Source organism: Cynocephalus volans, chromosome 2, assembly GCF_027409185.1.
Source record: "Cynocephalus volans isolate mCynVol1 chromosome 2, mCynVol1.pri, whole genome shotgun sequence".
Lineage (NCBI taxonomy): Eukaryota > Metazoa > Chordata > Mammalia > Dermoptera > Cynocephalidae > Cynocephalus > Cynocephalus volans.
The window spans coordinates 177,218,259-177,244,545 of NC_084461.1; the positions used below are offsets into that span (position 1 = coordinate 177,218,259).

Genomic DNA, 26,287 nt, shown 5'->3' on the forward strand with positions numbered 1-26,287 from the left:
GGCTGTGGCAGTTACTCCTTTGCTCTATTTATGGTCTCTGTCTGTCTATGAGCCGTGGGCACATTTCCAGCCATGTGACTGGTGCATAGTAGAAACTCAGTGAATACTGGTTGAAGGGAGAAGGAAATGAGAAAGTGGACAGATTTATTTCACACCTCCATCTGTGTGTGGAGAGTGGTGCCCAGACCCTGGGATGGTCAGGTGGTTGGTGGCCTCACTGGAGGAGGCCTGGCCAGTCGGGGGTTGGCAAAGGCTCTTGAAGGCACTGGGCCACAGGGGCACTATTAGGACCAGAGTTGGGCTGTCTAGGCAGGGCCACCATGGATGGAGGCTTCTCCCTGACTGTGACAGGGGTCAGCTGCTGTGTGGAGGATGGTCCAGGGTGGCTGGAACACGTCCAGGGGCGGAAATGGATGGCTAAGGGTCCCAGCCCCAGTCTTGCATCCTCACTAGGCTGAGTGCCCATGGGCAGCCACCAGCCTCCCTGTGCCTCAGTGTCTCCATCAGGAGAACGGGTGATCCTAGCAGCTGACCACCCACTACACGGGATCAGCTACACGGCTACTGTCCTACCTCCCTGCCTAGTCCCAACACCCACCACACCTGCTGGGCACAGCCCCCTTCTGGAACATTCTGCACATTGGGTGGGGGGAGGGTGGGGCCGGCGTCCTTGTCTGCAGGAGCAGCTGCCACCCCAGCAGGTGTTTACAGATTCTCATTTCTGTTTAATAAAGGAAACTCCAAGCTCCCTGCTTCGCGGGAGACGATTGTCATGTCCTTGGTTGCAGGCAGCCAAATTAAGAAAATTACTTTCTAACTAATTTCATGGTGCTAACGAACATCTGATGGCGTGCTGGGGAGGTCGCCGAGCTTCGGGACAAAAGCCGTTGAGGATGAGCAATAATTGGGGATTTGCTGGGGATATATCTTGGCAAAATCAAACCACTTTAAGTGTGGTCTATAAAGGCAGGTCAGATGATAAGCGCCCCTTGCCACTTAGCACAGCAGTCGCTGTCGGGAGAGCCAAGGACAGGCTGTGGCTCCTCAGTGGGGCTCAGGCCCCACCACAGACATGCACAGCAGCAAGGAGTGCTCACAGGCACAGGGGCACACCCACACTCAATGCCACATGGACACACACATGTACTCAGGGTGCCCTGAGAAGCCAGAGGGCACACTGCAGCGCGCGCGCGCGCACACACACACACACACACACACACACACACACACACGACACAGAGACACATGCAGACATACACATAAACGCATAGACAGACACAGAGACACGGACACACACAGACACATGGAAATATACAGACAAAGCACACACAGACACACACAGAGACACACACAAAGAAACACACAGACACAAACAGAGACATGCACACAGAGGCACAGAGAGAAACATGTGGCATGTCTAGACAAGGTGTGCACAGCCCCACACAGGGCTGTACCCATGGACACGCATGTGTGACACAGACGCATATCAACACACAGGTACACACAGAGAGAGCCATACATGAGTTAACACACTCCAGGGCCAGGGCTGGCCATCTGCACCCTGGACCAGGGACCAAGGTACACACCCAAACATAGCAGGGCCCTGGAGGCCTGTCTGTACACACCAGAGTCTGCCACATACACCTGCATGTGCTAGGGCCCAGTGAACACACACAGGACCATTTGCAGACTCAGGGCCCTCCTGGTCTCCTGCGGCTCGGACAGGAACCCTGTGAAGCCCGTGCAGCAGGCTGCCCCCCTTGCCACCATCTGTCGCTCCACGCAGTGGCCATGAGGGGTTAGGTGCAAGCAGCTGGCAAGTTAATTGCAGGTTTTTTCAGAAAACATTCAAAGCAGTGTTTTAAGAAGGCCTGAAAGACGAATGAGGATTTGGAAGGAGGGCAGGGGGACCTCAGTCGTCCTGGGGGTCTCAGAATGGCTGGGTGCCACCCAGGACATCCCTCGGCCCAGCCAGTCTGGCCCTGCCAGGACATGTTCATGCCTCACTGGCTCTGCCCCTCACCCTGACCCTGCAGAGCCACAGGACCCCTGCCTGACACTCAAAATGTCACACAGACCCACACAGTTCAGGCGCCTACTCCTGCCTGGCCTCAGGAGCCCAGGAGGGTTGTGAGGACTTGCTTGTAGAGCACCCCTACCTCCCCCAACATCTGGGGTTTGGAGATAGGGCTCAGGTTGCCACTCCTGCTGCCCAAGTGCCTTCCCTGACGCTGGGCACCAGTTCCGACCACCTCGGCCCATCTAGTGCAGATACCCGTGGAGCTCTTGGCCACTTCCATGCTCTGACAAATGAACGCCACTGACTGCTTTGCTTGGTCCATGGCTGCAGTCCGACGCCTGGCGTGGCTCTGTCAATATTTGTTGAATGAAACATAATCAGAGCTGCGGCGCATCGGGATGCAGCCGACCATACTTCCCAGGACACCACAAGGAGGAGGGAGCCCCACATAGGACGAGGGGCCTGTGGCCATGACGACGGCGCTTCAGGGCATTACAACCACCCTGTGTGGGTTACACAGCTGCAACAGGGACACAAAGTCCTCCTCAGGAAGTGTACCTTGGGCTGCTGCCACCAGGGACCTCCTCCCAGAAGTGGACCACAGCCCCCCAACCCCACCCCTACCTCCACCCCCACTCTCAGAGTCAAAGGCTCAAAGCCACTCCGGCCACACCCAGGGTTAGAGGCTGAGGCAGAGCCCAAGGTCTTAGAGATGAGCCCTGGGCTCAAACAGACCCTGGGTTCAGGAGGCAGTGTCATAGGGGTGGGAGGGGCCACACCAAGCCCTTCCTCCTCGACCCAGGCACCTGGCCCCATTCCTGCCTGGGACTCCTCGAGGGTCCGGAGGTCACAGGGTCCACTCACAGACCGTGAGCTGGCTATCATCACACACACTCACAGACTTCCATTACAGCAACCAGTAGAAGTCTCAGGACGAGAACACGGGGGGCTGTCCCCACCAGGCCATAGTTCCCCCTGGGCCCAGCCATGCTGGATAATTAATGGGTTAATTAAACACCCTATAAAAAGCCACTGTGATTTAGAGAGAAAGGCTGCCAGACCCCGCAATCCACAGTAAATCAGGGGCTGCAGGGATGAGGCGGGCGGAGTCCAAGCCCCAGCCCTCCAATGAGCCGAAACGACTCTAAATCTGCAAAAATGGCTTTTATGGAGCTCTGGGTTTTATGATGTCATTAACATTCCTCCTGGTACTTAAGGGAAAATGAAATAAAGTCATGAGGAGGGGGCAGGGGTTGCTCCTGAGGGAACAGGGAGTGCTGGGAGCCAGGAAGCCTGAGCCCCGCCCCCAAGGTTGTTCCTGCAGTGTCACGTGGGGCGGGGGCGTCAGGCTACAGCATGCCCCAACAGGGTGCCCTGTAGGCACAGGATGACCAGGTGTGTTTACAGGGAGCCCTCAGCCGTGTCCCCTACACCTGTGGGGATGCACCACAGAGACACATGAACCCACCACTTAGGCTGCATGTGGAGCTCCCTGCTCAAGCCTGCCAGGGGTGGTACTGGCTCCCTGGGTGGCGCCCCACAGTGTATAGCCTGAACCCAGGCCTCTCTGGCCAGGCGAGGGCACTGCTCACACCCTAGGCACCTTCTACACCAGATGACTCCCAGGGTCTCAAAAGGACCCCAAGCAGCAGTGGCCCCCCCCATGTCCTGGTGCCCTTGCCCATGTTGGTGTCAGCAGACCACTTCAAGGCTCCTGGCAGAGGTCATGGCTACAGGGCCAGCCCGTCCCCCTGTGGGCAGCATGTCAGCCTTGGGACCCCCAAGGGCATCACTAACAGGACACTCCCTCAGTGTCTCGGCCCAAGTGCATGTCCACCCTTCACCCGCCCCACAGTTGTCGGGCCAGAACCAGTAGGGGGCTCCGAAGAGCCAGGGCGCATGGAGTGGGGGCCCTTCAGGTCGGGGGGCCATGTGGCAAGTGAGGTGGGGACCTAGCCCAGTGGACCAATACAGCAGGGGAGGAGGGGCCAGGAGACTTACGGAGTAGCCTCTCCCTGAGACCGCCTGCGCCGAGCTCTGCAGGAAGGAAGGAAGGAAGGACAGTCAATGGCTGTCACAGCCCTGGCGCCACCCTCTCCTCTGAGGCCCCCCCCAGCCCTGAGCAGTGGCGAGGCACCTTTTCCAGGGTGACAGGTCTAGCTGTGACCCAAGACAGGCCCAGTCAGACTCCCTTGCAGGCAAGAGGAAGATGGCTGAGCTTCGCAGCCTGGACCCTGACCCTGGGGCCTCCTGGGGACCTTCCCCACAGCACCGCGTCCCCTTTGGGATTGGCCAGGTTAAGGATTTCATGCAGCAGTTTTGGGGATGGGCTCGGGAAAGGGTCCAATTGGGGGAGGCACCCCTTTGGCCAGCTCTCAGAGGGCAAGGCCCCCCCAGAAAGGGACTTCACCTGTATGTCACCTGCCAGTGGGTCAGTGGAGTGGAGGGACCAGCCGAGGGCACGAGCCTGGCCAACTTCCCTCTGCTCATCTCCCCAGAGGAGTCTGCAGCTGGAGGACCTTGGGGAGGATGCCCTGGTGGGTCAGGAAAGGCTTCCTGGAGGAGGAGCTGGATGGAGGCCTTGAAGGAGGGGTCGCTGCAGGGGGAGTCCTGCTGGGGACCCCAGCAGACTTGGTGGGACCCCCTCTGGCTCGAATGGGCACTGGAGGCCTGTCAGGACAGACGCCTTAGGGTTGGTGTCATACACCAGGGCTGGCCACCCTGAAGCAGAGGCTGTCAGGAGGGGTGCAGGGGAGGGGCTCAGAGCTGCTACTGACAGATGGGGCTTGGTCACAGCAGGCAGCGTGGGGCACTTGGCGTGGTGGGACCACAGATGAGGGTCTGGAGCACGCTGGATGGTTTCCTAGAGCAGTTGGGGAGGGCGTGGAGTGCAGGAGCTGAGTGGGAACTGGTGGCACCTCTGAGGGGTAGGGTGGAAGAGGGTGGGTGACCCAGGGGAGGGGCTGTGGACCAGTGCAGGGCTGGCAGCTGGTGTGGCTCAGCCGCACCCCCAACCGCTCTTCCCCAAACCAATCCCTGCCCGCATTGGGGGCAGAGACCCCCCCCCTCTGCTTCCTCAGACAGACCCTCACCAGGGCCAGGTCAGTTCCTGGGGGGACTGTGCCAGGCAGAGCCCACCCTGGATGGGTCCCCACCTCAGGGCAGTTTGGAGGACAGAAGACAGAGCCCTCTGGGGCTGCCCAGCCCCAGCTCTGGCCCTGCAGGCTGCATGGGGTGGGGGCCATAATTGCCCCCGGGTTTGCAGCCTCACGGCCTCAGCTGGGCTGTGCTCGGAATACATCTTCATTCATCCAGGGCTGGCAATTAGAGAAGTGCTAACTAGGGCAGCCCCCACAGCCCCAGACAATTACCGGCCTATTTTCCCATCTTGTGGCAACAAGATAGGGAGCTGGGCAATTACACCTCCTGCGCTTCCCTCCCACGCCCAGGATGCCCTCCCCCAGGACCCCATTTAAATGATAACGAATCACACATATTCAATTTAGTTCTTCGGAAAACCCATCTGGCCCTGGGCGACCCCAATCCTGAGCCGTGGCCCCTCAGCCTCCACCCTAGCCCCTTGCCCTGGCTGCTCCCACACCGTGATGAAGGGGATGCAGAAGCCCTGACTGGGGCCTGCCCCCATCACTGGCCAAATTCTGAGTGTGGGGGTACCAGCGCCCTGGCTGCGCCCTGCTGAGCCACCCCCATGATGGGGTTCCGAGGCCACTTCTAACTGACTCCATCACTGATTCCCACAGAGACCCTCCCTTGGGGACACTAAGGTGTGTCCTGGACCCAGGCCCAGGCCAAGCCACCGGACCTTCAGGGGCCCATGGACTCCCCGTCAGTCCCAGACCCCCTGGACTGGAGAAGCACCTTCTGCCGATATTTTAAGAAACACCTCAGCTGCTAAGCACGCCCTCGCCTCCTGACCCTGCAAGGGGGTGTCCCCGTGGTAGACGCTGTGCTCAGGGTGCCCACCCTGAGGCTACGTCAGCTGTCCAGCCTGCCCTCCCCACCACAGCCGCTGGCACATGGGCTGCCACCTGGCAAGTTCAACATTTCAGACAGGCTCCTGCCAGCTCCTAATCGTTCCTCCTTAAATCGCTCCTAATGGGAGGTCCTGATTAGTAAAAAATCATGCTGTGATGAAGGCAAAATGCAGATCACTAGCAAAGCTTTCATGTGAAATTGCCAGGGCCCCAACAAACAGCTTCCCGGACGCCCTTCTGCAGGACGTACTACGGCAGCAGGCAGCCGCCGGGGTGGCTGTGGTGGTGCCCTGGACCGCAGAGGTACTCACGTCACTGAGCTGGTCCCGAGGACTGCTCCTCCGGGAGCTGGTGGCCTCAAGGACGCTGTCGTCGTCACTGTTCCGGTCACCCCCTTTGGACAGGGTGATCTTCATCTGAGGACAGGGAGAGACACTGTCTCAGGCAAACATAGACCAGGTCCCTTTCACATCCAGCCTGTACCCTGACCTGAGCCACCCAGGCCCCAGACCAGGCCTCCATGCAGCTGCTGGGCTCCTCTGGGAGATGATATGCCACTGTGGGTAGATCCTCACTTCTACATGCCCTGAGGACCTGGGGTCTTGAGGGAGGGGTGGAAGGAGGGACAGAGCCCCGCAGAGCCGGGAATCCAGGGAATCTACTGAGCAGACTGCTGGCAAGCCGATGGAACTCACTCACACTAGGGTGGGGAAGAAATACCCAGAAAAGCCAATGGCACAAAGTGACATTAGAGCTGCTGTTAGCTGTGTCCTCATTTCTCGAGCCACTGACTTTAAAGACATCCTGGTAGGATGGGGCGCTCTTCCTGGCCCTGACTTGGGCAGCCGCTCATCCATCGGGATATGAGTCCTCCACCAAGACCCAGCAGCAAGAATCCTGTCCCCTGTCTGTGCCCGTATTGCCTTCTGCAGTTGGCACAACAGTCCTGGAGCAAGCACTTTGGCTGGCAGTGCAGCCTGCTGCTCCCTACGGTGCGCCCTTGGGCCACAACTCAGCCCTCTGTGCCTCAGCTTTGTCACCTGCCAAACGAGTGGACAGGCTGTGAGGACTCCCACTACTGACGTCACCATACACTGTAGGCTGCTATGCCCAGCTCTGCAGGTGCTGAGTGTTTGCGCGCACAAAAGCCCTTAGTAGAAACTGTTCTTGTTACCATTTTACAGATGAAGAAACCGAGGCCCAGAGAGGTTTAAGTGACTGGGTGGTCTGGACCCAAAGTCCTGCAGGTGTTTAATTTTTTATTTGGAAATAATTTCAAACCTGCATAAAGTGGATGGAAGGGAGAAACATGAGCACCTCTGGCCCTGGCTGTGCCTGGCCAGTGTGGGCAGCAGTCTCTCTGGCCTCCTCTGACCTGGAACATCCTGCACCTTGCTGTGATGGCCAGGCCTCGTCTCCTCACGAACACACTGAGGTTACAGTTCTTGGCCAGCACTCGGGACAGCCTGTGGGGGATGCTCACCACCCCCCAGACCTCACATCCCAGAGCCCTTGGTGAAGACTCAGCCAAGTCTTCAGTTATTCCATCACAAGCATGCTCCTGCCTGGAGACCCCTGGTGCTGGCTGTGAGCCCCTTCATCTGCCCCACCTCTCGGCAGCCCCAGCAGAGCCCCCATGGGCCTCCGAGGGTCCAAGGCCCCTTTCCTTGTGTGGCTGACAGTACGAACGACAAGACCCAGAACTGGTGCCAATCAGCACCAGATGACCAGTGGGGGCTCACCCGGGTCCCTGCGGCAAATGTGCAAAGCCCCAGTGAGGTGAGGCTTGCAGGGGCACGGCCCAGGCCACACCCAGGCCCCAAGGAGCTCTGCCCCGCAGTGCCGGTAGGAGGGCAAATGACCTGCTCAGTTGAGTGTGCCCCCCACAGACCCTGCACTGGCTGCTTGGGCCCCAGTGCTGCCTCTTCCTGGCCATGTGGCCTCGGGCAAGTGACTGGCCTTTCCTGAGCCTCAGTTTCCTCATCTGTAAGACAGGTACACTGACTGTACCCCTTGCAGCACGATGAGGGTTTAGATGGCGGTATTGTCTGTGCAGCTGAGCCCAGGGCCGGCACCTAGAAGCCACCAGGGGTCACTGTTGTCACCAGCTGGACCCTGACAGGCCTTCCCAGTCATGCTTGGAGGTCAACTGTGCCTGCTGGTCCCCTTTTGCTGCCTTGCCGGGCAGTCCCATGTCCTGTCGCCCTCTGTAAGGAACCAAGTGCCCTACCTACTCAGTCCATAGGTTCTTAAAGTGGGGCCCCTGGCCAGCAGCCCCAGCACCACCTGGGAGCCTGCTGGGAATGCAAGTTTTCAGTCTCCACTCCATGCCCTGGGAGTTCTGGTGCAGCTGCAGTGGAGGTTGGTGCCCTGACCCTGACCCTGACCGTCTGTCATCACCCTGTGAGCCCTGCCCTTACTGCTGAGGAGAGACATTGAGGGACAGGCAAGGCCTGTGAGAGGGCTGCTGAGTACAGTGGTGCAAGTTGCTCAAGGCACAAGGACATCCAGTGAGGGGGGAGGGAAAGTGGGGGCTGAAACACACCCACACACCACTGAACCGTGTGGAGGCAGGGCACGCTTTCTACTTCATGCTCTCGCACAAAAGACATCGCCTCTCTGAACTGGGTGCCAGAGGGAATGTCTTACCCAATCTTCACCAAAGTGGAGTCTGTTGGGGCTGCTCTGCTTTAGTTTCTCCCTGACCCAGAGGTTCCGAGAGGCAGACCTGAAAGCCCTATTTCCTGGAAAACCCTGAAGACCTGAGTCCCATGTCCTGGGAACCACCCCCATCCCAGACACGCAGAACAGCTGGTCACCAAATTCTGTCCCCAAGCAGAACCCCATAGCCCAAGCTGGCTGCCCCTTAGCTCTGCCTGCTTCTTGGCTGTTCAGAGATGTTGCCCGCCAGCTATGCTGGGGGCCAAGAACGCCATGCCTCCATTTCCAGATCAGAGTCCCTGGACCTCCAAGTCCATGTCTGGAACCAGAGGGTGCCCTGCTTGTCCTGGGGGGGCACCTCTGGGCCATGTATCCCACCTACCTGTCTATCCACCTGCTCACTCACCTGACCATCCATCTGTTCATCCGTCCATCCATCCATCTGTCCATCTACACATCCACCTGCTCACTTACCTGCCTCTGTTCGTCCATCCATTTGTCTGTCTGTCCATTCATCCACCCACCCACCTGCCCACTCACCCAACCATCTGTCCATCCACCCATCCACTTGTCCCTCTGTCCGTCCAACATCCAGCATTATTGAGCTCCTATGAGCTGGGTGTTCTGGGCAGTGAACAAAACAGACTTAAGTCTCTGCTCCCTGGAGCCTACAAGAAAACAATTGTTCCCAGTACATGTAAAAACACACAGGTGCTAAGAATGAAAAACAGGGCAAAGAGCACAGGATCACTACGCAGCCCCTAGGGCTCTGCTCAGTTCAGCAAGGCAGAGCCCTGAGATGCCACCATCACAAAGGACCACTGTCGTTCCACCCAGTCAGCCTCCCATTCTGTCCATGGTCTGCCTGCTGTTCTGCCCACGGTCTGTCTGCTGTTCTGCCCACAGTCTGCTGTTGGCAGCACAGTCTGGGGCAGGCTGTTGGCAGTACAGGCGGCTCATGGGCTGGTCCAGGTGGGAAGTGCTTTTGCAGGGCTAGCATGGAGCTGAGAGGCAGTGGTGGGTTCTAGACATTTTAAGGTTCACCCTTGTAGTGTGCCTGGCTCAGACCACCATCCAGAGGCCAGATTGGCGCCCTGTGCCCCCTCAGATCCTGGGGAGGTTTGTAGGTGGAGATGCGACAGGAAGCCAGGCCCCTGTGGGAGCTCCCAGACTGGTGCTGGGGGGCCGCCCACACCCACAGCCTTGGAGAATGAACAGTGGGGGGAGGGGGAGGCAGGAGTCGTCAACCATGACTAAGGTACTGGTGAACCCAGCAGTGTCATCCTTGGTGTCCTTGTGGGTCTGGATTATTCCTTATCTGAGGGGTCCTCCCAGTGAGCTCCTGGACCAGCAGCTGACCTACCAGGCAGAATCCGTGCTCTTGCAGCCCCAGATCAGGACAGCTAGCTCCACGCTCAGCCCAGGCTTGCCCGTCCCCAGAGGGGCAGAGAAAAGGCCCTGCTGGCCACCAGGGGCTCACCCCTGACCCTGGGCTGTCTGCTACAGAGAGAATGGGGGAATTAGGGGTGAAGGGTCTGGGAGAAGCTTGCAGGGAGATACAGCAGAGCACCAAGAATTCAGGCTGAGGGGGCCACTCTCCTAAGCCTCACAGAACTGATCCCAACAGGCCTTCCTTGCACCAGTCCTGTGCCCGGCCCAGCTGTCCTCACAACGTGTCCTGGCCCATAGAGTGCAGTGAAGTGAGTGGGGACCCAGGACTTGGCCCCGCCACCCCAGCTGCCATGCCCAGGGCGTCCCTGAGCTGCTGCCTCTGCCTGTGGCTCAGCTGACTGGTGGTGCATGTCCTAGGCCACTAGTGTGCCACCCAGGACAAGGACTGGGCGGGGGCACGAGCAGGTGGCCCTGAGGGCCACAGGGGACCCTGGGAGGGAGCGGGACTCAGCTGGTCCTTCCTGACCCGGGAGAGCCTGGCTGGGACACTGGAGAAGGGGTGGAAGGGATATGGGTGTGTGTGTGTGATGAAGATAGCAGCGCTAACAGTGACTAACAGATAGATGCCATAACTGCCACCCAGTTTCTCCAAGCATGTGGCTGGGCAGGGCCGACAGGTGCATAGACAGTGCAGCATGGGACTTGCACCAGGTTATCTGTGGGCACAGGTGATGGGCCTCGGGCACCCATCCCTGCCAGGTGACACCCTCCTGGCAGAGGGGGTAGCTGGGGGAGGCCCAAGGGGTCTTTCTGCCAGATGTGCTCAGATCCAACTGGTTCCTAGGTGGGGAGGGAGGCCAAACTCATCCCAATCAGCAAGGGTGGGGTGTGGAGGTACCCAGCTCCCTGGGGGAGGGGAAAAACCCACCTAGTAGTGCCTGCCAATTCCTGTGGTGCCAACACTCACACCACAGCAGATTCTAGCCCCCAAGAGTTTAACACCCGGCTTAAAATTCCCTAAAACTTCACAATGCTCCTGTGAGCTGGCAAGCTCTGAACACCACCCTCAGACCAGCAGACTAGAGCATCAAATATTCTCAGTGTCCAGCCCTCTTTCCAGACCCCTCTCCCCAGAAGACCGCCCTGAACCTGTACCCCCCAACAGGTCCCCTCTGCACCCCTCCCCCCAGCAGACTCTATCTGCTCCCTACCCCCCAGGGCCTCCCAGTTCCCACTGTTGGCAAGCAGGAAGCATGTGGTTCCACACAGAGGCTCAGACCCTCTGGGTGGGCGTTGGGCACAAGGCTGGCCCTTCCAGGACATAATGAGGCTTGATCCACCTCTCACTCTCAGAAGCAAGCCCACTGGGACATGCAAACCCCAGACCCGCAGGGAAACACAGACCTGCCAGCACAGGCACACACGCCACCCTGGACTCACGTGGACAGGTATGCCACCACACACAACCCAACTTGCCCAGCTGCCTCCTCCACCACGTGCAGACACATGAAACCTATGGACACCACTTCTGGCACCTCACCCTGCCTGCTCCCAAGAAACCTGCCCCAGTGCACACTATCCGGTCTAGACTGCACACCGGAGTGGGGCACACATGAAACCCCCACTCGCCCCCAGAACACCTGTGTGCAAACAGCAGAAATCCCCTTCCCTCAGCACACACAGACTGTCACAGCAGATGCACACACCACTTATAGGGATAGCAGGAATGGTGGTCCTGGAGTGCTGCAGTGCACAGCTTGAACAGCTGTACATGGCAGCCCTGGCAAGTCTCACATAAACTGTCACACCTGTACTGACAGGCCTGGGAAAGAGGGTGGCTTGGGGGTGCTGCCTGTTCCCTGGACTGGGGGTAGGGGTGGGGGGGTCAGCCTACTCCCTGGATTGAGGGTGGGGGGTGGGGGCTCCTGGGCTGCTGTTCTGCTGCAGATCCTGGGAAATCCTGAGAAGGGAGCTGTGGCTTCCTCAGACCCACCAGGCCCAGGACAGACCCCTGGGATGTGGGGTGGAGGTCAGGTCCCCCACACTCCCATCCAGCTGTGCCATGGTCCCTGCAGGAAAAAGGAACCAGTGCCCCCCATGGCCAACTCCAGATGCCTCTGCAGAAACAGAGCACAGGCTCCTAGTAGCCCAGCTCCTGCCATCTTGTGTCCACGTGGAAACACACATGTGCACACACACTGCATCCCTGCTCTGGCCTTCCAGCCTCCACTCCTTCTCTCACAGCAACCCAGTTTCCTCTTAGGGAAACAACTCCCCATGCCCTCAACCATCCAGGACATTGGCTCTTGGCCCTGCTGCAAATGGTGGTCACCTGGGGGGCTTTAAGGACTCTTGAGCTTCCCTCAGGGACTGGACTTCAGGAGTATGGGCTTAGAGACTTTCCTCAGCTCCTCCGGTGACTTTTATGCACACCAAAGGTCAAGATGCCCCTGCCTAGCAGGACTGCAATGGGTGGCTGAGCTTCCTGGTCGAAGGTCCAGTACATGACCCTATGTTGGCTCAGGACCTCTCTGAGCCAGAACTTGAGCTTTGGGTGGATTGAAAAGATGCTGAAGGGGCTGAGCTGTATTTATCCACAAGAGATGCCCTGCTTTCCCATCTCCCACAGCCCTTGCCCATTCCCAGGCCAGCCCCCAATTTCCAGTGTGTCTGTGAACCCCAGAAGCTGCCCAGTGACCCCTGGAGCAGGTGCCTGGAACAGCTAAGTGTGGGCCCTGGCTCCCCTCACTGGAGGGGTCTCTCCTGTACCCCTAAAGCCTTCAGTGCAGGGTCCCAGGCCAGATGGTGGGCGCTCCCACACCCCGGACCTCAGGGCTATCCGGATCTGTCTCAGGGCTCTGCTCGGGAAGCCCCGTGTATGTCTCCAGGCTTGGCCAAGCCCCTGAATCCTGACTACTGGCCTTCCCCACATGTCTAGCTGGCCCCTCCACTTAGCAAGGACAGAACCCACTCTACGTCTCCCTCCACCCCAAACATGTCCCTCCCACAAGCAGGGTGACTTGCTCCCTGCTCCACCTGCTCCCCTTGCCCTGCCCTTAGTAGCGCCACTGCTCCGCTATCAACCACCCAATTTCTGTGGACCCCAAGGGCCACGTGGTCACCTTGCGCTGGGGTCAAGGGTCCTCTGGTCAGGCAGGGGGCCAACAGTGCACACCACCCAGTCTGGAGATCCGCTCCCCTGCAGCTCTTCTTCACAACATGTGGCACTGGCAGACATGTCCTGCACTGGGCGACGTGTCCTGCACTTTGTTTCTGGTTGCTGCCACCCCCCCCAAACCCACCCATGCCCAGCTCAGATGAGTTTTACTCCCAAGTGACCCAGTTCTGTGGTCAACATGGGCAGGGCTGCCTCAGGGAACAGTGTCACCTGCAAAGAAGGGCAACCCTCCCACAGATGCTGCTGGGGTACAAGAAAAGCTGTGTACCTCCTTGTGGGGGCACTGGAGGGGTTCTTGGCTTCCTTGCCACCTCATAATCTGCCTGCATAGCCCCTGGGCTTTCTTCTATGCACACTCAACCTACAACACTTAGAGTGCAGAGAGCTGGGCCACTGCCAGGGCCCTGTGGGCTCAGCTATGGGGAATGTCCAGGCTGGAGTCTTGTTGTGCTGATGGCAGCACCTGCTGGTGGGTCTGGCACTGCAGCCCAGCTGCAGCGGGCGGTCACCACATGACATGTGGGCAGGAGAAAGGCCCTGTCAGAGGCTCTAGAATGAGGGAAAATCAACTGCCTACGAGACCCCAGGGCTCTCTCTCCACTCTCCTCTGGGCCCACACCTACCCAGGGCCTTACTTCTCCCAGAAGCCCTTCTGCACACTCCATGCACTCTCCATGCCAACCAGGCTGGGCAAGGCAGCCCTTCAGTCTCCTGCCATCTTGAGTGTCCCTCTGAAGGTGAAGCAGGGTTGCTGTCTGTCCATCCCCGTGTAAGACTGTGAGTGCTAGCAGGCAGGGGCTGTCTCATCACCACTGCCAAGCACAGGTGGGCACAGTGGAGAGGAGCTCAGGCAGGTCATTTGCAAATGATCCAGAGTTTCTAGAAACCGCAGCCCCCAGTGCTGGTCACTCCCTTAGGCTGTTCCACATTCTTCTGCTGGGGTTCAGATGGTTGGACAGATGGACAGACAGGTGGGTGGACAGATGGATGGATGGATGGACAGATGGGTGGATGTAAGGGTGGATGGGTGGATGGATGGGTGAACAGATGGATGCACAGATGGATGGGTGGACAGGTGGATGGACAAATGGGTGGATGGGCAGATGGATGGACAGATGGGTGGATGTAGGGATGGATGGGTGGATACATGGACAGACGGATGGATGGAGACGCACAACAGATTGTACAGGTGATGCTGGCTACCCTAGGAGACGTGCTGCCAGCAGGCTCTTGGGGATGGGGACTCATGTGAGCGCATGCAGCTGTGCACATGTGTCCGCAAGGCCCTGCATCTGCACTCCTGCTTGCTGGGGAGGGGCAGGATTGGCAGCCCTGTCCTGCCCCCAGAATCAGGCACACACCACCCAGGTCCCGGTGGCTATGCCCTCTGCACAAGGGTTTCTGCTTGGCCCCCTATCTTCCCCTACCCAGGCAGGACTGTGGCCACACTCAATGCAGTCCTCCTAGCCACACTTCACTCCACAAGAGCAGATGGTGATATGCCTCCTTCGTATTGCATCCAGGGCCTGGAACGGGACTGAGAAAAAGCTCAAAGAAGTATGTGCCCAATGACTGCACCATACCATAACTGGCTGGGCCTGAGCCTATGGAAACAGATGGGGCGTGGCACCTGCCAGGCTTGGGTGCCCAGGCTCCCTCCTCCATCCTCACTGAACAGTGCCTTCACTGGCAAGACCCTGGGCCCTCCCAGGATGCCCTTCTCCTGGACCCAGCTCACATGAGGGCCATGTCTGGTGGAAGGCTCCCAGCACTCAGCGACCCAGCCTGCTGCTCCCTAGGATGGCAGACCCAGGCCCAAGAGTCGAAGCCACTGACTGGCATAGTGCTCTGCCTGAAGGCCCCGCCATGACTGCTGCTGCATGAGGGACTTGAGAGCTCCTGATAACAAAAGCAGAAGCCATCACCACAGTGGCAGCCTCGTGAGGGGTACACAGCTGGCACATTAACTCATTTTACCATCTCAACAAACCTGAGAAAAATGTACTATTAATAACATTGCTACTTTATAAATGAGGAAACGGAAGTCCAGAAAGGAGAAGCCACTTTCCCAAGGCCACCCTGGAAGAGGCAGTAGTGGTGAGAAGGGCAGAGCTCAGCTGCAGAGCCCACGCTCCTGACCCCTGCACTGGGCTCCTGATCCTTGCGCTGGGCTCCTGACTCCGTACTAGGCTCCCGACCTCCGTACTGGGCTCCTGACCTCATGCTGGCAGCGGCTCACAGGGCAGGGCCCAGCTACACAAGGGTGGCTGCCTCCGAGCCGACTGGAGCGGGGGAACCGCAGGCCGCGAGGTCCTGTTTGCCAAGTGTGGGATGCAGACCCCACCTCCCTCGGCAACCCCCCATGCCAAACACTCAAGGTCCCGTAAAACCAATGACAGGCATGGCCATATGGAGGACTGCAGCGTGATAGGGGAGTGGCTCCTGGGGTGAGGGAGAAACCACTGGTAACAATGGTGGCCAGGCACTGCCAGGGCTGGCTGTGGACCTAGTGTAGTTCCAACACTCCAGGTCCTCCTCACCCGTGAACAGACAAGGACACCAGGGCATGAAGGCCACACAGCTCCTAAGTGGCAGAGCATGCTCTCCATGAAGCTCAGCTACTAGGAGATGAAGAGTGAATCTTCTGGAAGGACTCTATCCAGGCCAGTCTGGCAACCTTTTAGTTGTTTAAGTGACTAGAAAACCCCAAATGAACAAGCAAATGACAAGGACACAACTGGCATTGTGGCTTGGCATGAGCAGAGCAGCAGGGGGCAGCCACTCAGTGTGGGGGAGCATGAGTGCGGCACAGCGCACAGACAAGAACAGGGGCATCAGAGCTGAGGGAGGGTGAGGGCAGGCCACAGAGGACCTGGGGCGGGGCACATCAAGGAGTCTGGACTTTACTAGAGGGAACATTCCAGACAGCTTTTAGTAGGGGAAGGACATGCTCAAATGGGCTTCTGGGAGGAACCTGCACACAGGCTGGCAGGGAAGGCAGGAGTCTTCCAGGGCATGGCTCCTGGGAAGCTTCCACAACATGCCTGGGTTTCAATCTGGGCTCAGCCACCCACTGTGCTGAACTTGGGCACCTTATTCAGCTCTTTCTTTCCTCCCCTTCAGTATCCTCATCTGAAAGTGGGAATGACAAGAACATGCCACTGCATGGGGTGTGGTAAGGCTACACGAGTTGGTGCATGTTGACCACATGACAAAAGACAAGCTGATGTCAGGCTGGAGAAAGGCGGAGGCAGGTCAGCCTGGGGAGGTGGCGCTGAAGACGGGTAAACTTGGACATCCAGAAATCCAATCTAACATCTAGATACAGGACTATTCATGGTCTATTTCATCTTCTGACAGCCTTGGTAAGTTGTACTTGCCAAGCAATTTGTCCATTTCAACTAAATTATTGATTTTATTGAAATGAAATTGTTTCCATATCATCCTTTTAATGTCAGTAGCACCTGTAATGTTTCCTTTTTCATTCCTGACGTTGGTAATTTGTGTTCTCTTTTTTTCTTAATCAACCTAGCTAGAGATTTCCCAATTTTCTTGATGTTTTCAAAGAAACAACTTTTGGTTTTGTTCATTTTCTCTTTTGTTTCTCATTTCATTAATTTCTGCTCTTATGTGTATCATTTCCCTCCTTCTTTAGGTTTATGTCCCTCTTCTTTTTCCAGCTTCTTAGGGAGAAACCTCAGGGCTTTGATTTCAGACATTTCTTCTCTGACATAAGCACTTAAAGCTAGACATTTTCCTCTAAGCACCACAAAGTTGGATGTATTCATTATTTTCTCATGAAATTCAGTTCAGGGAAACATGGGGGGCAGATGCCAAGCACTTGCCTGGGTGCACAGTGTGTGAGGGTTGGGGGCTGAAGAGTGGAAGGTTCCCAATTTCTGGCCCAATCATCTGGGTAGAGACTAGGTTCATTCCCTGAAATGGGGGAAGAAATTCAGAAGCTCGTGTGTTCTGGTTTGTTCATACTGAGTGAGAGGGAGCCCTATGTCTAGGCTGACACATGTGGGTGCTCAGGCACTGTGTGGGGATGAGCTGCAGAACAAGAGGACCACCCGCAGAAGCCCAGGAGTGACAGCAGGACAAGAGGAGAATGACCACAGAGGACTCATCATTCCAGCGTCCTGCATAGCCCCCCAACAGCTGCCTGCTCCGAGCCACGCACGGCCACTGAGCACGTGCAATGTGGCCACTTTGAAGTGAGCAACACCGTGAATACAAGGCACACACTGCTTCCCAAGACTTAGTGCAAAAAGAACGTAAAATGTCCCACTGATAATTTTCATATTGATTACATGCTGAAAAGATACTATTTTGAATATATGGACTTAAATAAAAACATATTAATTTCATCTGCTTCTTTTTACTTTTTTAGTGTGGCTACTAGGACACTTAAAATTCCACAAGTAGCTCACATGAAATTCCTATCAGTGCTCAGGCCTGCCCACACCCGCAGGGTCACAACCTTCACCTGGACAAGGCCCTGGTGCCCTACGGGAGTGTGCGCCTGCTCCCTCTGTACACGGCCCCACCCAATCCAGCCTTGGCAGGGGCTTCTTGCTAATTCCCCGAGAATTTCCCCACAGCTGTGCAAGCTACTGGGCATGTCCCACCTGTCACTGCAGCTTCTGGCTGGAGGAGGGCCGGCAGCCTCTGCCTGGTCAGTGTCAGTGCAGCCCAGAGCAAGCTTCAGTGTCTGAGGGTCAGGGTCTGCCTGCTCTGGCATGGGATCCTGGCCCACCTTGGAAGATGCCAGGTGGCCAGAGCCAGAGGGATCCCAGGTCAGGCTGCACCCTGCTCAAATCCCTCCAAGACCCTCTCATCTCACGCAAAGCAAAGCCACCATGGCCACAGGCCCTCCCCCAGGCTCTGAGGCCTCCCGTAACTTCTGGACAGGCTCGCACTCTTCCTTGGTCACCTCAGGTGTGGTCCTGCTTCCTTTGCACGGCTGTTCCCTCCACCAGGTGCCCCCGTATTTGCTGGCCCCTCCTTTGTGGTAGCCACCCACCAATCATAGCATCTCTGTTAACCCACTGAGGATGGAGGCGTGGTGCCCAGGGCTCGTGATGTCTCTAGAGGCAGCTCCGTCTGCTGAGCTCCCCGAGGCGTCCACTTTGCCCAGGTGGCGGCTGCGTGGGCAGGTGCTCAGGAAACCTGCCATGTGAGTGAATGGAGAAGGTTCAGACGGTTTTGTCCTCCCAGGTGGCATTTCCACCATGAAGCGCAGGCCTGTGGGAAGCCCAGTGGAACACACTCACACACTTGGCAGAGCTTGGGTGGGCACATTTGTGCACACCAAGACATGGACACTGGATATACCACCCAGACACACTTCAGGGGAGGACGGGGTGCCCTGGTGGCTAGGTGATTGCCCACACTCACATCCCCTCCCCAGGGCCACCCTGGTGACTCAGGACCCCCTGAGGCTTGTCCCACCTCCAACCCCCTCAGTGGGCCTGCCCCGCCTCCCACAAGGCACAATAAATGGCTTCAGTTTGTTGTACAGGAACCCACTCCAACATCCCCTCCTCCACCCCCTCAACAAACCACAAAGATCACCCTTATCCATTAAGGGCTCAGCAGAGACCAGGCACAGCCCATTCTACAGAGGGGGAGAGACCACCATGCCCAGGAGGGGAGCTCTGTGCTGTGCCGTCCAGTGCAGGGTTGGGCACAGGAGGCCCCAAGGGGGGACCAAAGGGTCAGTGGTCACTTGGGCACTGCACCAGATCTGGCCTCCAGAGGGGTCCCTGAAGCAGCAATAGGGTCTTCATAGTTGGGCAGTGGGTGGCCCTCCACACCACCCCATCCACTCACTCCACCCCCTGCCTTCAGGCTGGGCTGGCCCACTGTCTCTCTTCAGCTGCCCAGACCCAAGCCCACCCCCACCAAGCACCAAGCCCCTCCCAGAAAGAACAGGCTGCACCCCTCACACCACTCAGGGCCCAGATCTGCTGCCCATGAGAGGCCCAGAGCCCCACTACAGGAAAGGCAGGGCTCCCACAGCTGTGTCCTTTGGTCAGCAAGGCAAGTCATAAAAACTAGAATTAGCCAACATTTCAAAATTGCAAATCCACTGAAAAACTCATGTTTCTTGCTGCTCAGAAAATTCAAAGATCCAGCCACAAAGAATGGCATTTCCCAGAGACGATACCTGGCAGCAGGATTCCCCAAGAACCCTGGACCCCCAGGACACAGAAGGCGTAGCTGACACATGGTTGGCCCCTCAGGGTCCTGAAGGCTCCAGCTCCACCCTCCCCAGTGGCACCTCAGGCCTAAGGCCAGCTGTGGACATCTCACCCAGGCCAGGTTCCCAGTGGCGTACTCAGCAGGTGTCCCCCACATCCCACCCCATCCCTGGGCCATGGGGACCTGGGTGGGGCCAGCCTAGGTAGCTGCAGTTTCCACCCGCCGCCCCGCAGTCTGCCCACTGTCAGTCTGGTCTCCCCCACTAAGGGGCAGCCAAGCACTTCAGTCAGTACTCCTAGCCCAGAAAGTCTCTGCATCCAGACGGCCTCTTCCCCCATCTCAACAGACATGCACACTCAGAGGGCCCCCCACCCCCCCAGCATGCAGGGATGGACCTGAACTGGAGGGATGGCCCGTTGGAAACAGCAGGTGGGGGGAGTGGCTTAAACCACCACCCCCCTCAGTGTGTAAGCACAGAGAATGCTGCAATGTGACCTCAGCCCTTTCACAAGGCAGAGGAGCCTGCAGGGGCACCTCAGTGATGCAAAGAAGCTGCCAGAGCAACTTCACGGGCAATTATGGCAAGATGGGAACTCCCCTCAACCCCCCGCGAAATGCTGAGTCCAGCTCAGCAGGACTTGGGCCCTAGATTTCCTTCCATGGAGGACAGGAGCGCCCATGGCAGGCGCCCTGCACACGAGCAGTGCCAAGCACTGAGGGTACTGCCCTGCTCCCTCCCTCTGTGCCTGTCTAGTGAGGGGCAGAATCAGAGTGGTTTCAACTCTTGCAGGAGCCCCACACTCCCTGCAGGGAGGTGGATCTCCAGAGCACCCACCCCAGGGTGGATGGCCCCCCACAGGATGAGCCTGATGGGAATCCTGACATATACCCCCTCCCAACCCCCAGACATGCCCTGGGCAGGCCCAGAGGCCCCTGAATTAGGGGTCTGGAGGACAAAGCCCCTGCCATGCTGAGCACAGTCAGGACAGGGAGGGCCAGGGCAGGCAAGAATAGGCTCCCAGGCCTCCCCTCTGTTCAGCCAGAATTTAATAATCGAGAGCCAAGTCCAGATGTATAAAAACCACTTGTTGAAACAAATCACATAAGAGACAAGCTTATCTGTTTAAATTATAAATGGAAATACTAATATAAAAAATAATGCCACGGCACTTTTTATTTTCTTTTATCAGAAAAATAAGCCCGCATTTCCAGGATGGAGGCCCTAGGCGAGCACCAGAGGAGGGGCCTGCACCAGGGTGGGGGGCTCAGATGAGGGTGCTCAGAGCTGCCCTGGCGGGGGTGGGGTGGGGGAGAGGGCCAGGGACATCAGGCTGTGGCTGGTCAGAACTTCCCAGAGCCTGGTCAGGACCCCTGGAGAGCCTGTGGGGGGCTGGGAGCCAGCAGACAGCCTAGGCCTAGAAATCAAGGGTACCTTCCTCCCTCCTGTCCATGAGCAGGTAGTTCGAGTAGTGGCCATTCAGCCAGATGAGACTAAGTGCATAAAGCACTGTGCAGGTACCTGGCCGAGACCTCCTGGCTCCTCAGCCCAGGTGGCCAGCGTTGCTCTCTGGAAATGGCACCTTGATACACAGGGTCCCTGGAGGTCTGGAGACAAAGTCATTGCCAAGGCTCTTCCCCCCTCCCTGGAGACACCTGCTCCTGTGCCTGTGCCTCCAGCAGACTTGAGACCAGGATCTGGGGCGAGGGGTGGGTGACCCCTAACCACAGGGGAGCAAGGGAATGGGTGGAGGTGAGGCCCAGAGGGAGCCCTGTAGTGAGGTCTGACTGGGATGGGGTAGCCAACAGCCAGACAGAATGTGGCCAGGGGCCATGGGGAAAGGGCTTCCCAAGCATGGCCCTGGACACCCAACCCTGAAGCTCTCCTTGTCTGCAGACCCAACAGCCCCCCTTTCAGTACATATCCACAGTGGGTGGAGGCAGAGCCCTAAGAGGTGGGGGTGGGAGCCTCCGCTCACCAGCAGCTCCTAATCCACCAGCTGGCCCTGTCTGTGCTCCTCCTGCAGCTTCAGGACCCTGGAGTGGACACCAGCCTTGCTCGACTGCCAGAGGGGAGAGGCTGGAACCCGAAGTCCAGCCTCGGGGGAACCCACATCTTGACAAATCTGCACTAGGGTATTCTGCCTGGGTGTAGGGGATGTGTGTTGGCCAGATGGGGTGGGGTCCAGGAAGAGCAGGGCCTGGGCCAGCCCTCCCATTCCCCCACAATCAAACATGCCCATGCAGAGGCGCACACATGTCACACACAGTGGCACACGTGCCACATACACTGCATGCACATGTGTACATGCATACCACACAAAGGAGCACATGGCATACACTTGTACATATGTGCACACCACACACAAACACACCCACACATGACAACTGCACAGGTGGTTTGCCTGGGATGGGCGTGATGGAGACTCAGAAATGCAAGGACAGTGTTGGCAATTTAGAGGCACAGAAAGACGCTGAGGGACCCCCCAGCAAGCTCCAAGCCCTTGGGGTAGCTGTGTTCCCTCTCCCAGGGGCATGTACAACACAAAGCAGTACAGGCATGTGGGGGCATGGTGACACCAAGAGGCTGGGACACCAGTGGGGGGGGGCATGGCAGGGTGGGAAGATGCCAGGGTCCGTGTCCTTTCCTCCTGGTGCAGTGGGCCTTGGCCTGATCATGGCACTGCGGGGGCTCCTGCCTCTGGCTGAGCCTCGGTTTCCAACAGCAAACAGCCTGGCCCTGTCTGAAGAAGGTCTCAGCCCAGTCCGGCAAAGCCTCCCAGGCCCAGAAGCGAAGTGGCCTTGGCACTTGGGCCCTGCCAGCCTGCTTCCCACACTGGGGAGGTCTAGAAATTGCATCCAGGGAGGTACCTTCAGGGCATCACGCTCCAGGGCTCACAGACGGGGCATGGCGGGCCACCCCAGGGGCAGAGGATCGGGTCCAACGTGACCTTAGGGGCCGGCAGGGACGGCCCAGGGCCAGAAGTGAAAGCTGGGGTTGACGGGCTGGCACCAAGTCCAACAGGGAACGCCGTGGCTGGCATGGGGGTCCTAGGAGAGGCCGGCGGGGTGGACCCAGCTGTCCCAGGAGTGAAGGGCGATCAGGGATGGGAAGTAATGGCTGGGGTTTGCAGGGCTGGCTTGGGCCCAGAAGTGACCGCAGAGGCTGGCAGGACTGTTCTGGGCCCATGAGTGGTCGCTTTTGTTGGCATGGCTGTCCTGGGCCCAGCCGTGAAGGTTTGGGTTGGACAGGCTGCTCTGGGGCTTCGACTAATTGCTGGGGCTGACTTAGGCCTAGGAGTGACCGCTGGGGGCGACTGGGCTGGCCCAGGAGGGACCTGCGGGGCTGGCTGTGTGGAGCTACAAGTGCCCGCCGGGGGCAGCAGCACTGGCCTGAGAGGGAGCTGGCAGGCCGGCGGCGTGGTCGCAGGGTGAGGAGTGACCGTGGGGGCTGGCACTGCTGGCACTGGGCTAGCAGGGACCGCAGGGGTCGGCGCTGTCCTGAAGAAGCCCTACTGGGCTGGCCACAGAAACATGGGGTGGACCATGACCGCAGGGGACAACAGTGCAGGCACGGGGCCAGGAGGGACCGCAGGGGCCGGCAGTGGTGACATGGGGCCAGGAGGGACCGCAGGGGCCGGCAGCGGTGACATGGGGCCAGGAGGGACCGCAGGGGCCGGCAGCGGTGACATGGGGCCAGGAGGGACCGCAGGGACCGGCAGCGGTAACAAGGGGCAAGGGGAGACCGCAGGGGTCGGCAACGATGACACAGGGCCAGGAGGGACCGTGGGGGCCGGCAGCGGTGACATGGGGCCAGGAGGGACCGCAGGGGCCGGCAGCGGTGACATGGGGCCAGGAGGGACCGCAGGGGCCGGCAGTGGAGGCAGGGGGCCAAGAGGGATCGCAGGCGCCGGCAGCGCTGCTTGGGGCCTGGGAGAGTCCAATGTGGCCGGCAGGGCTGAGCCAGGCGTGACCGCTGGGGCCGGCAGAGCTGATCTGGGGCCGGAGGCAACCGCTGGGGCCGGCAGGGCTGACCAGGGCCCAGAAGTGACCGCCGGGGCTGGCAGGGCTGTCTCAGGCCCAGAAGTGACTGCTGAGGCCAGCTGTGCTGACCCGGGAGTGGCCGCTGGGGCTGGCAGGGCTGCCCGGGGTCCGGGAGTACCGACGGGGCTGGGAGGGACCCCTGGGGCTGGCTGGGCTGGCTGGGCTGGAGCTGCTGCTGGCGTTGGGCCGGGCCGTTCTGGTCCCAGTGGTTGGCTGGGAGCGGCCCCCCTTCTGGGGAGCACACCTGCATGGAAGAAAGAGCACGTGTCCACCTGGGCAGGTGTGCCTGCGGACCCCCCCATCCAGCCCAGGCCCCTGAGACATGCTGCCCCCTCTCCAGCAGCCCACTTCCCAAAGGAGCTGAAAGTGTAGCTTGAAACACCAAGAAGAGCCCCTGTCTGAAAAGAAGGCGCAGACCAGTGGGTCCCCAAGGAGGAAAGCAGCTGATGGGTCAGCCAGGATAGAACGCCACGCTTGGGGGAAGCCTCTGGCGCCAAGCTTCCACCTGCTCTGACCCCATCCAGGCAGGAAGGTCCCCAGGCAGGGCAGGCAGAGCCCTGGACCACCAACCACAAGTCATGTGATTGCGGCCACCATGGGACTGAGTGCTCCCCTCCCCATGTCGCGTGGTATAGCAGACAGTGCTGCATGTGCAGCAGGAGTGCGCTCGGCACTCCTCACGGACACGCTGGACACCCCACGGTCGGCGGAACCTGACAGACGCAGCAGGGAAACGGGGCCAGCCTACCAGCTTGGCATGTCTCCGCCCAGAGCCCAGCACACGCCCCTCACCAGTGTTCCTGTTCCTGGGAGAGGCTCAGCACTAGCCCCAAGCAGGCCTCTCTCCAGCTGCAACTCCGCGGGCAGCCGGCACCTGCCCCTGCTCTGCCCCATACCCCAGCCCAGCAACGATGGAGGGCGTTTGCCAGGCAGGCCACATGGTGATGGGTGGTGTCCAGGTGTTGGTGTGGTCCCTGGGGCGCCTGGGGAGGTGGGTACAGACCCTGTAGCAGAGTTCCCGAGTAGGGGAGGGTCCCATGCTCACCTGCTTGGAGGGCTGCAGCGGGACCTTCTTGGCCCCCCCAGCACAGGCAGGCTCTACGTCCTGCTCAGGGCTGCCTGCCTCCAGGGGCCGCCCATTCTCACTCGGCTCTGCAGATGGGCAGTTTTCTGACTCCCGGGGCTTCTTGGTGAGGCGACGTTCCCACTTCTCCTTCCGCTCATGTGGCTTCAGAGCCATGTCCTTCTGCAGGGAGAGGAAGAGAAAGCCCGTTAATTGGTGGGGACACTCCACAGGACCACACTGCGCTGAGGGCTGGGCCCTGGGCTTATGGCAGTGCCTACATGGAGGTGATCCCCTACCTGAGCAGAATATCAGGCTAGGGCCACACCTCAGTGGGAAAGAGCCTCGAGCCTCCCCTCAAAGAGGAAATGAAGGGAAATAGGTGAGAGATGGCTGGTACAGGCCTGTCACCACTGGGGGACAGGAATGAGTGAGTCTCCCAGGGGCCCAGCCAGTAACAGGGTAGAGGCCAATTCAGCTCAGTGTGGAGCCTCATCAAGTTCTAGCAGAAAGTAGGTGCCAAGCCCTTCCTGGGGCTGCCCTTGAAGCCCTGCTCGGAGACCAGGACTCTCTTTAACACTGAGTGTCCTGGGCTGGGGGCCAGAGACCACAGGAGCCTTCCCCACAGGAAGTGCTTCCCAAAGTGACGCCCTCCACCCCAAAGGAAGTGGTCCCCCAGGTGACACCCTCATACCTCATAGGAAGTGGCCCCTGGGCGACACCTTCACATGCCACAGGAAGTGGCCCCCAGGTGATACCCCATACGAAGTACCCTCCAGATGACACTCTCATACCTCACAGGAAGTAGCCCCCCAGGTGACACCCCACACCCTACAGGAAGTGTCCCCCCTAGGTGACACTCTACACCCTATAGGAAGCGCCCCCCCGAGGTGACACCCTCACACCCTACAGGAAGAGACCCCCAGATGACACTCTCACACCACAAAAGAAGTGGCCCCCAGGTGACACCCTCACACCCCACAGGAAGAGACCCCCCCAGATGATACTCTCACACCACAGGAAGTGTCCCTAAGGTGGCACCCCACACCCCACAGGAAGTGCCCCACAGGTGATATCCTCACACACAGGAAGCACCATACAGGTGACACCCTCCCTGCTTTTACAAGGGCCTGAGGGGATCTGGTCAATGCTCCAGGATGGGCCTATGGGTTTGGGACAGAGACCCTTCTCCACACTCACCCTTCAAACTATCAGACATGCCGCAGGCCACCTGCAATCCCGCTGGTCTCTTTTGGGCCCCTTGATCAGCCCCTTCCCCCATACCAGATCCTTCAGAGGTCCGGCTTGTGCAAGCCTGTGGGCAGCCCCAGATGTCCCAGCCCCCTGCTGTGTTGTGGGCATCAGGGGTTCCAGTCTCTGGGGGTCCCATACCTCTGCATTCAATAAACTGGCAATGAGTACCTACTGTGTGCCAGCTTGGCTCCAGGCACCAGCAACCAGAGCAGAAAGGAGACAAACATGGCACATCAAATTTAGGTTCCACGAGAGGCAGCCGGCCAGTGAGGAGAGCCCACCCAGGGACAGAATCCTCTCAGAGGGGGGAAGAGCTGGGAGAACACCAGCAGGGACGCCCGAGGGAAGGGGCCACTTCAGAGCTGCCGCATCTGCCTCCCTGGAACAGGAGCAGGCCTGGTGGGAAGACCTGCTGCAGTGTAGGGCCATCGGTGTCCCTGGGGAGGAAAACCTTGGCTGTCCATCCAGTGACAATG

The 26,287-nt window shown here is 58.8% G+C and overlaps 1 protein-coding gene across 14 annotated transcripts in view; it reads right to left on the reverse strand.

Moving 5' to 3' along the window:
- Positions 1 to 26,287, reverse strand: part of FBRSL1 (fibrosin like 1) — a 92,855-nt gene that overhangs the window by 50,083 nt on the left and 16,485 nt on the right. For 12 of the 14 annotated variants that reach the window (XR_010022441.1, XM_063084780.1, XM_063084773.1 and 9 more), the window contains exons 2-4: positions 24,540 to 24,740; positions 6,327 to 6,431; positions 4,022 to 4,057 (exon numbers count right to left, since the gene is read on the reverse strand). Coding sequence is in view for 13 of the 14 variants with exons in the window: in XM_063084780.1 (XP_062940850.1) it covers positions 4,022 to 4,057; positions 6,327 to 6,431; positions 24,540 to 24,740 (342 nt within the window). In the remaining variant the exon portion in view is untranslated. Of the gene's footprint in view, positions 1 to 4,021; positions 4,058 to 6,326; positions 6,432 to 20,602; positions 23,739 to 24,539; positions 24,741 to 26,287 lie in introns of those variants that run through there. The other 2 variants (XM_063084788.1, XM_063084841.1) reach the window with 2 other exon arrangements.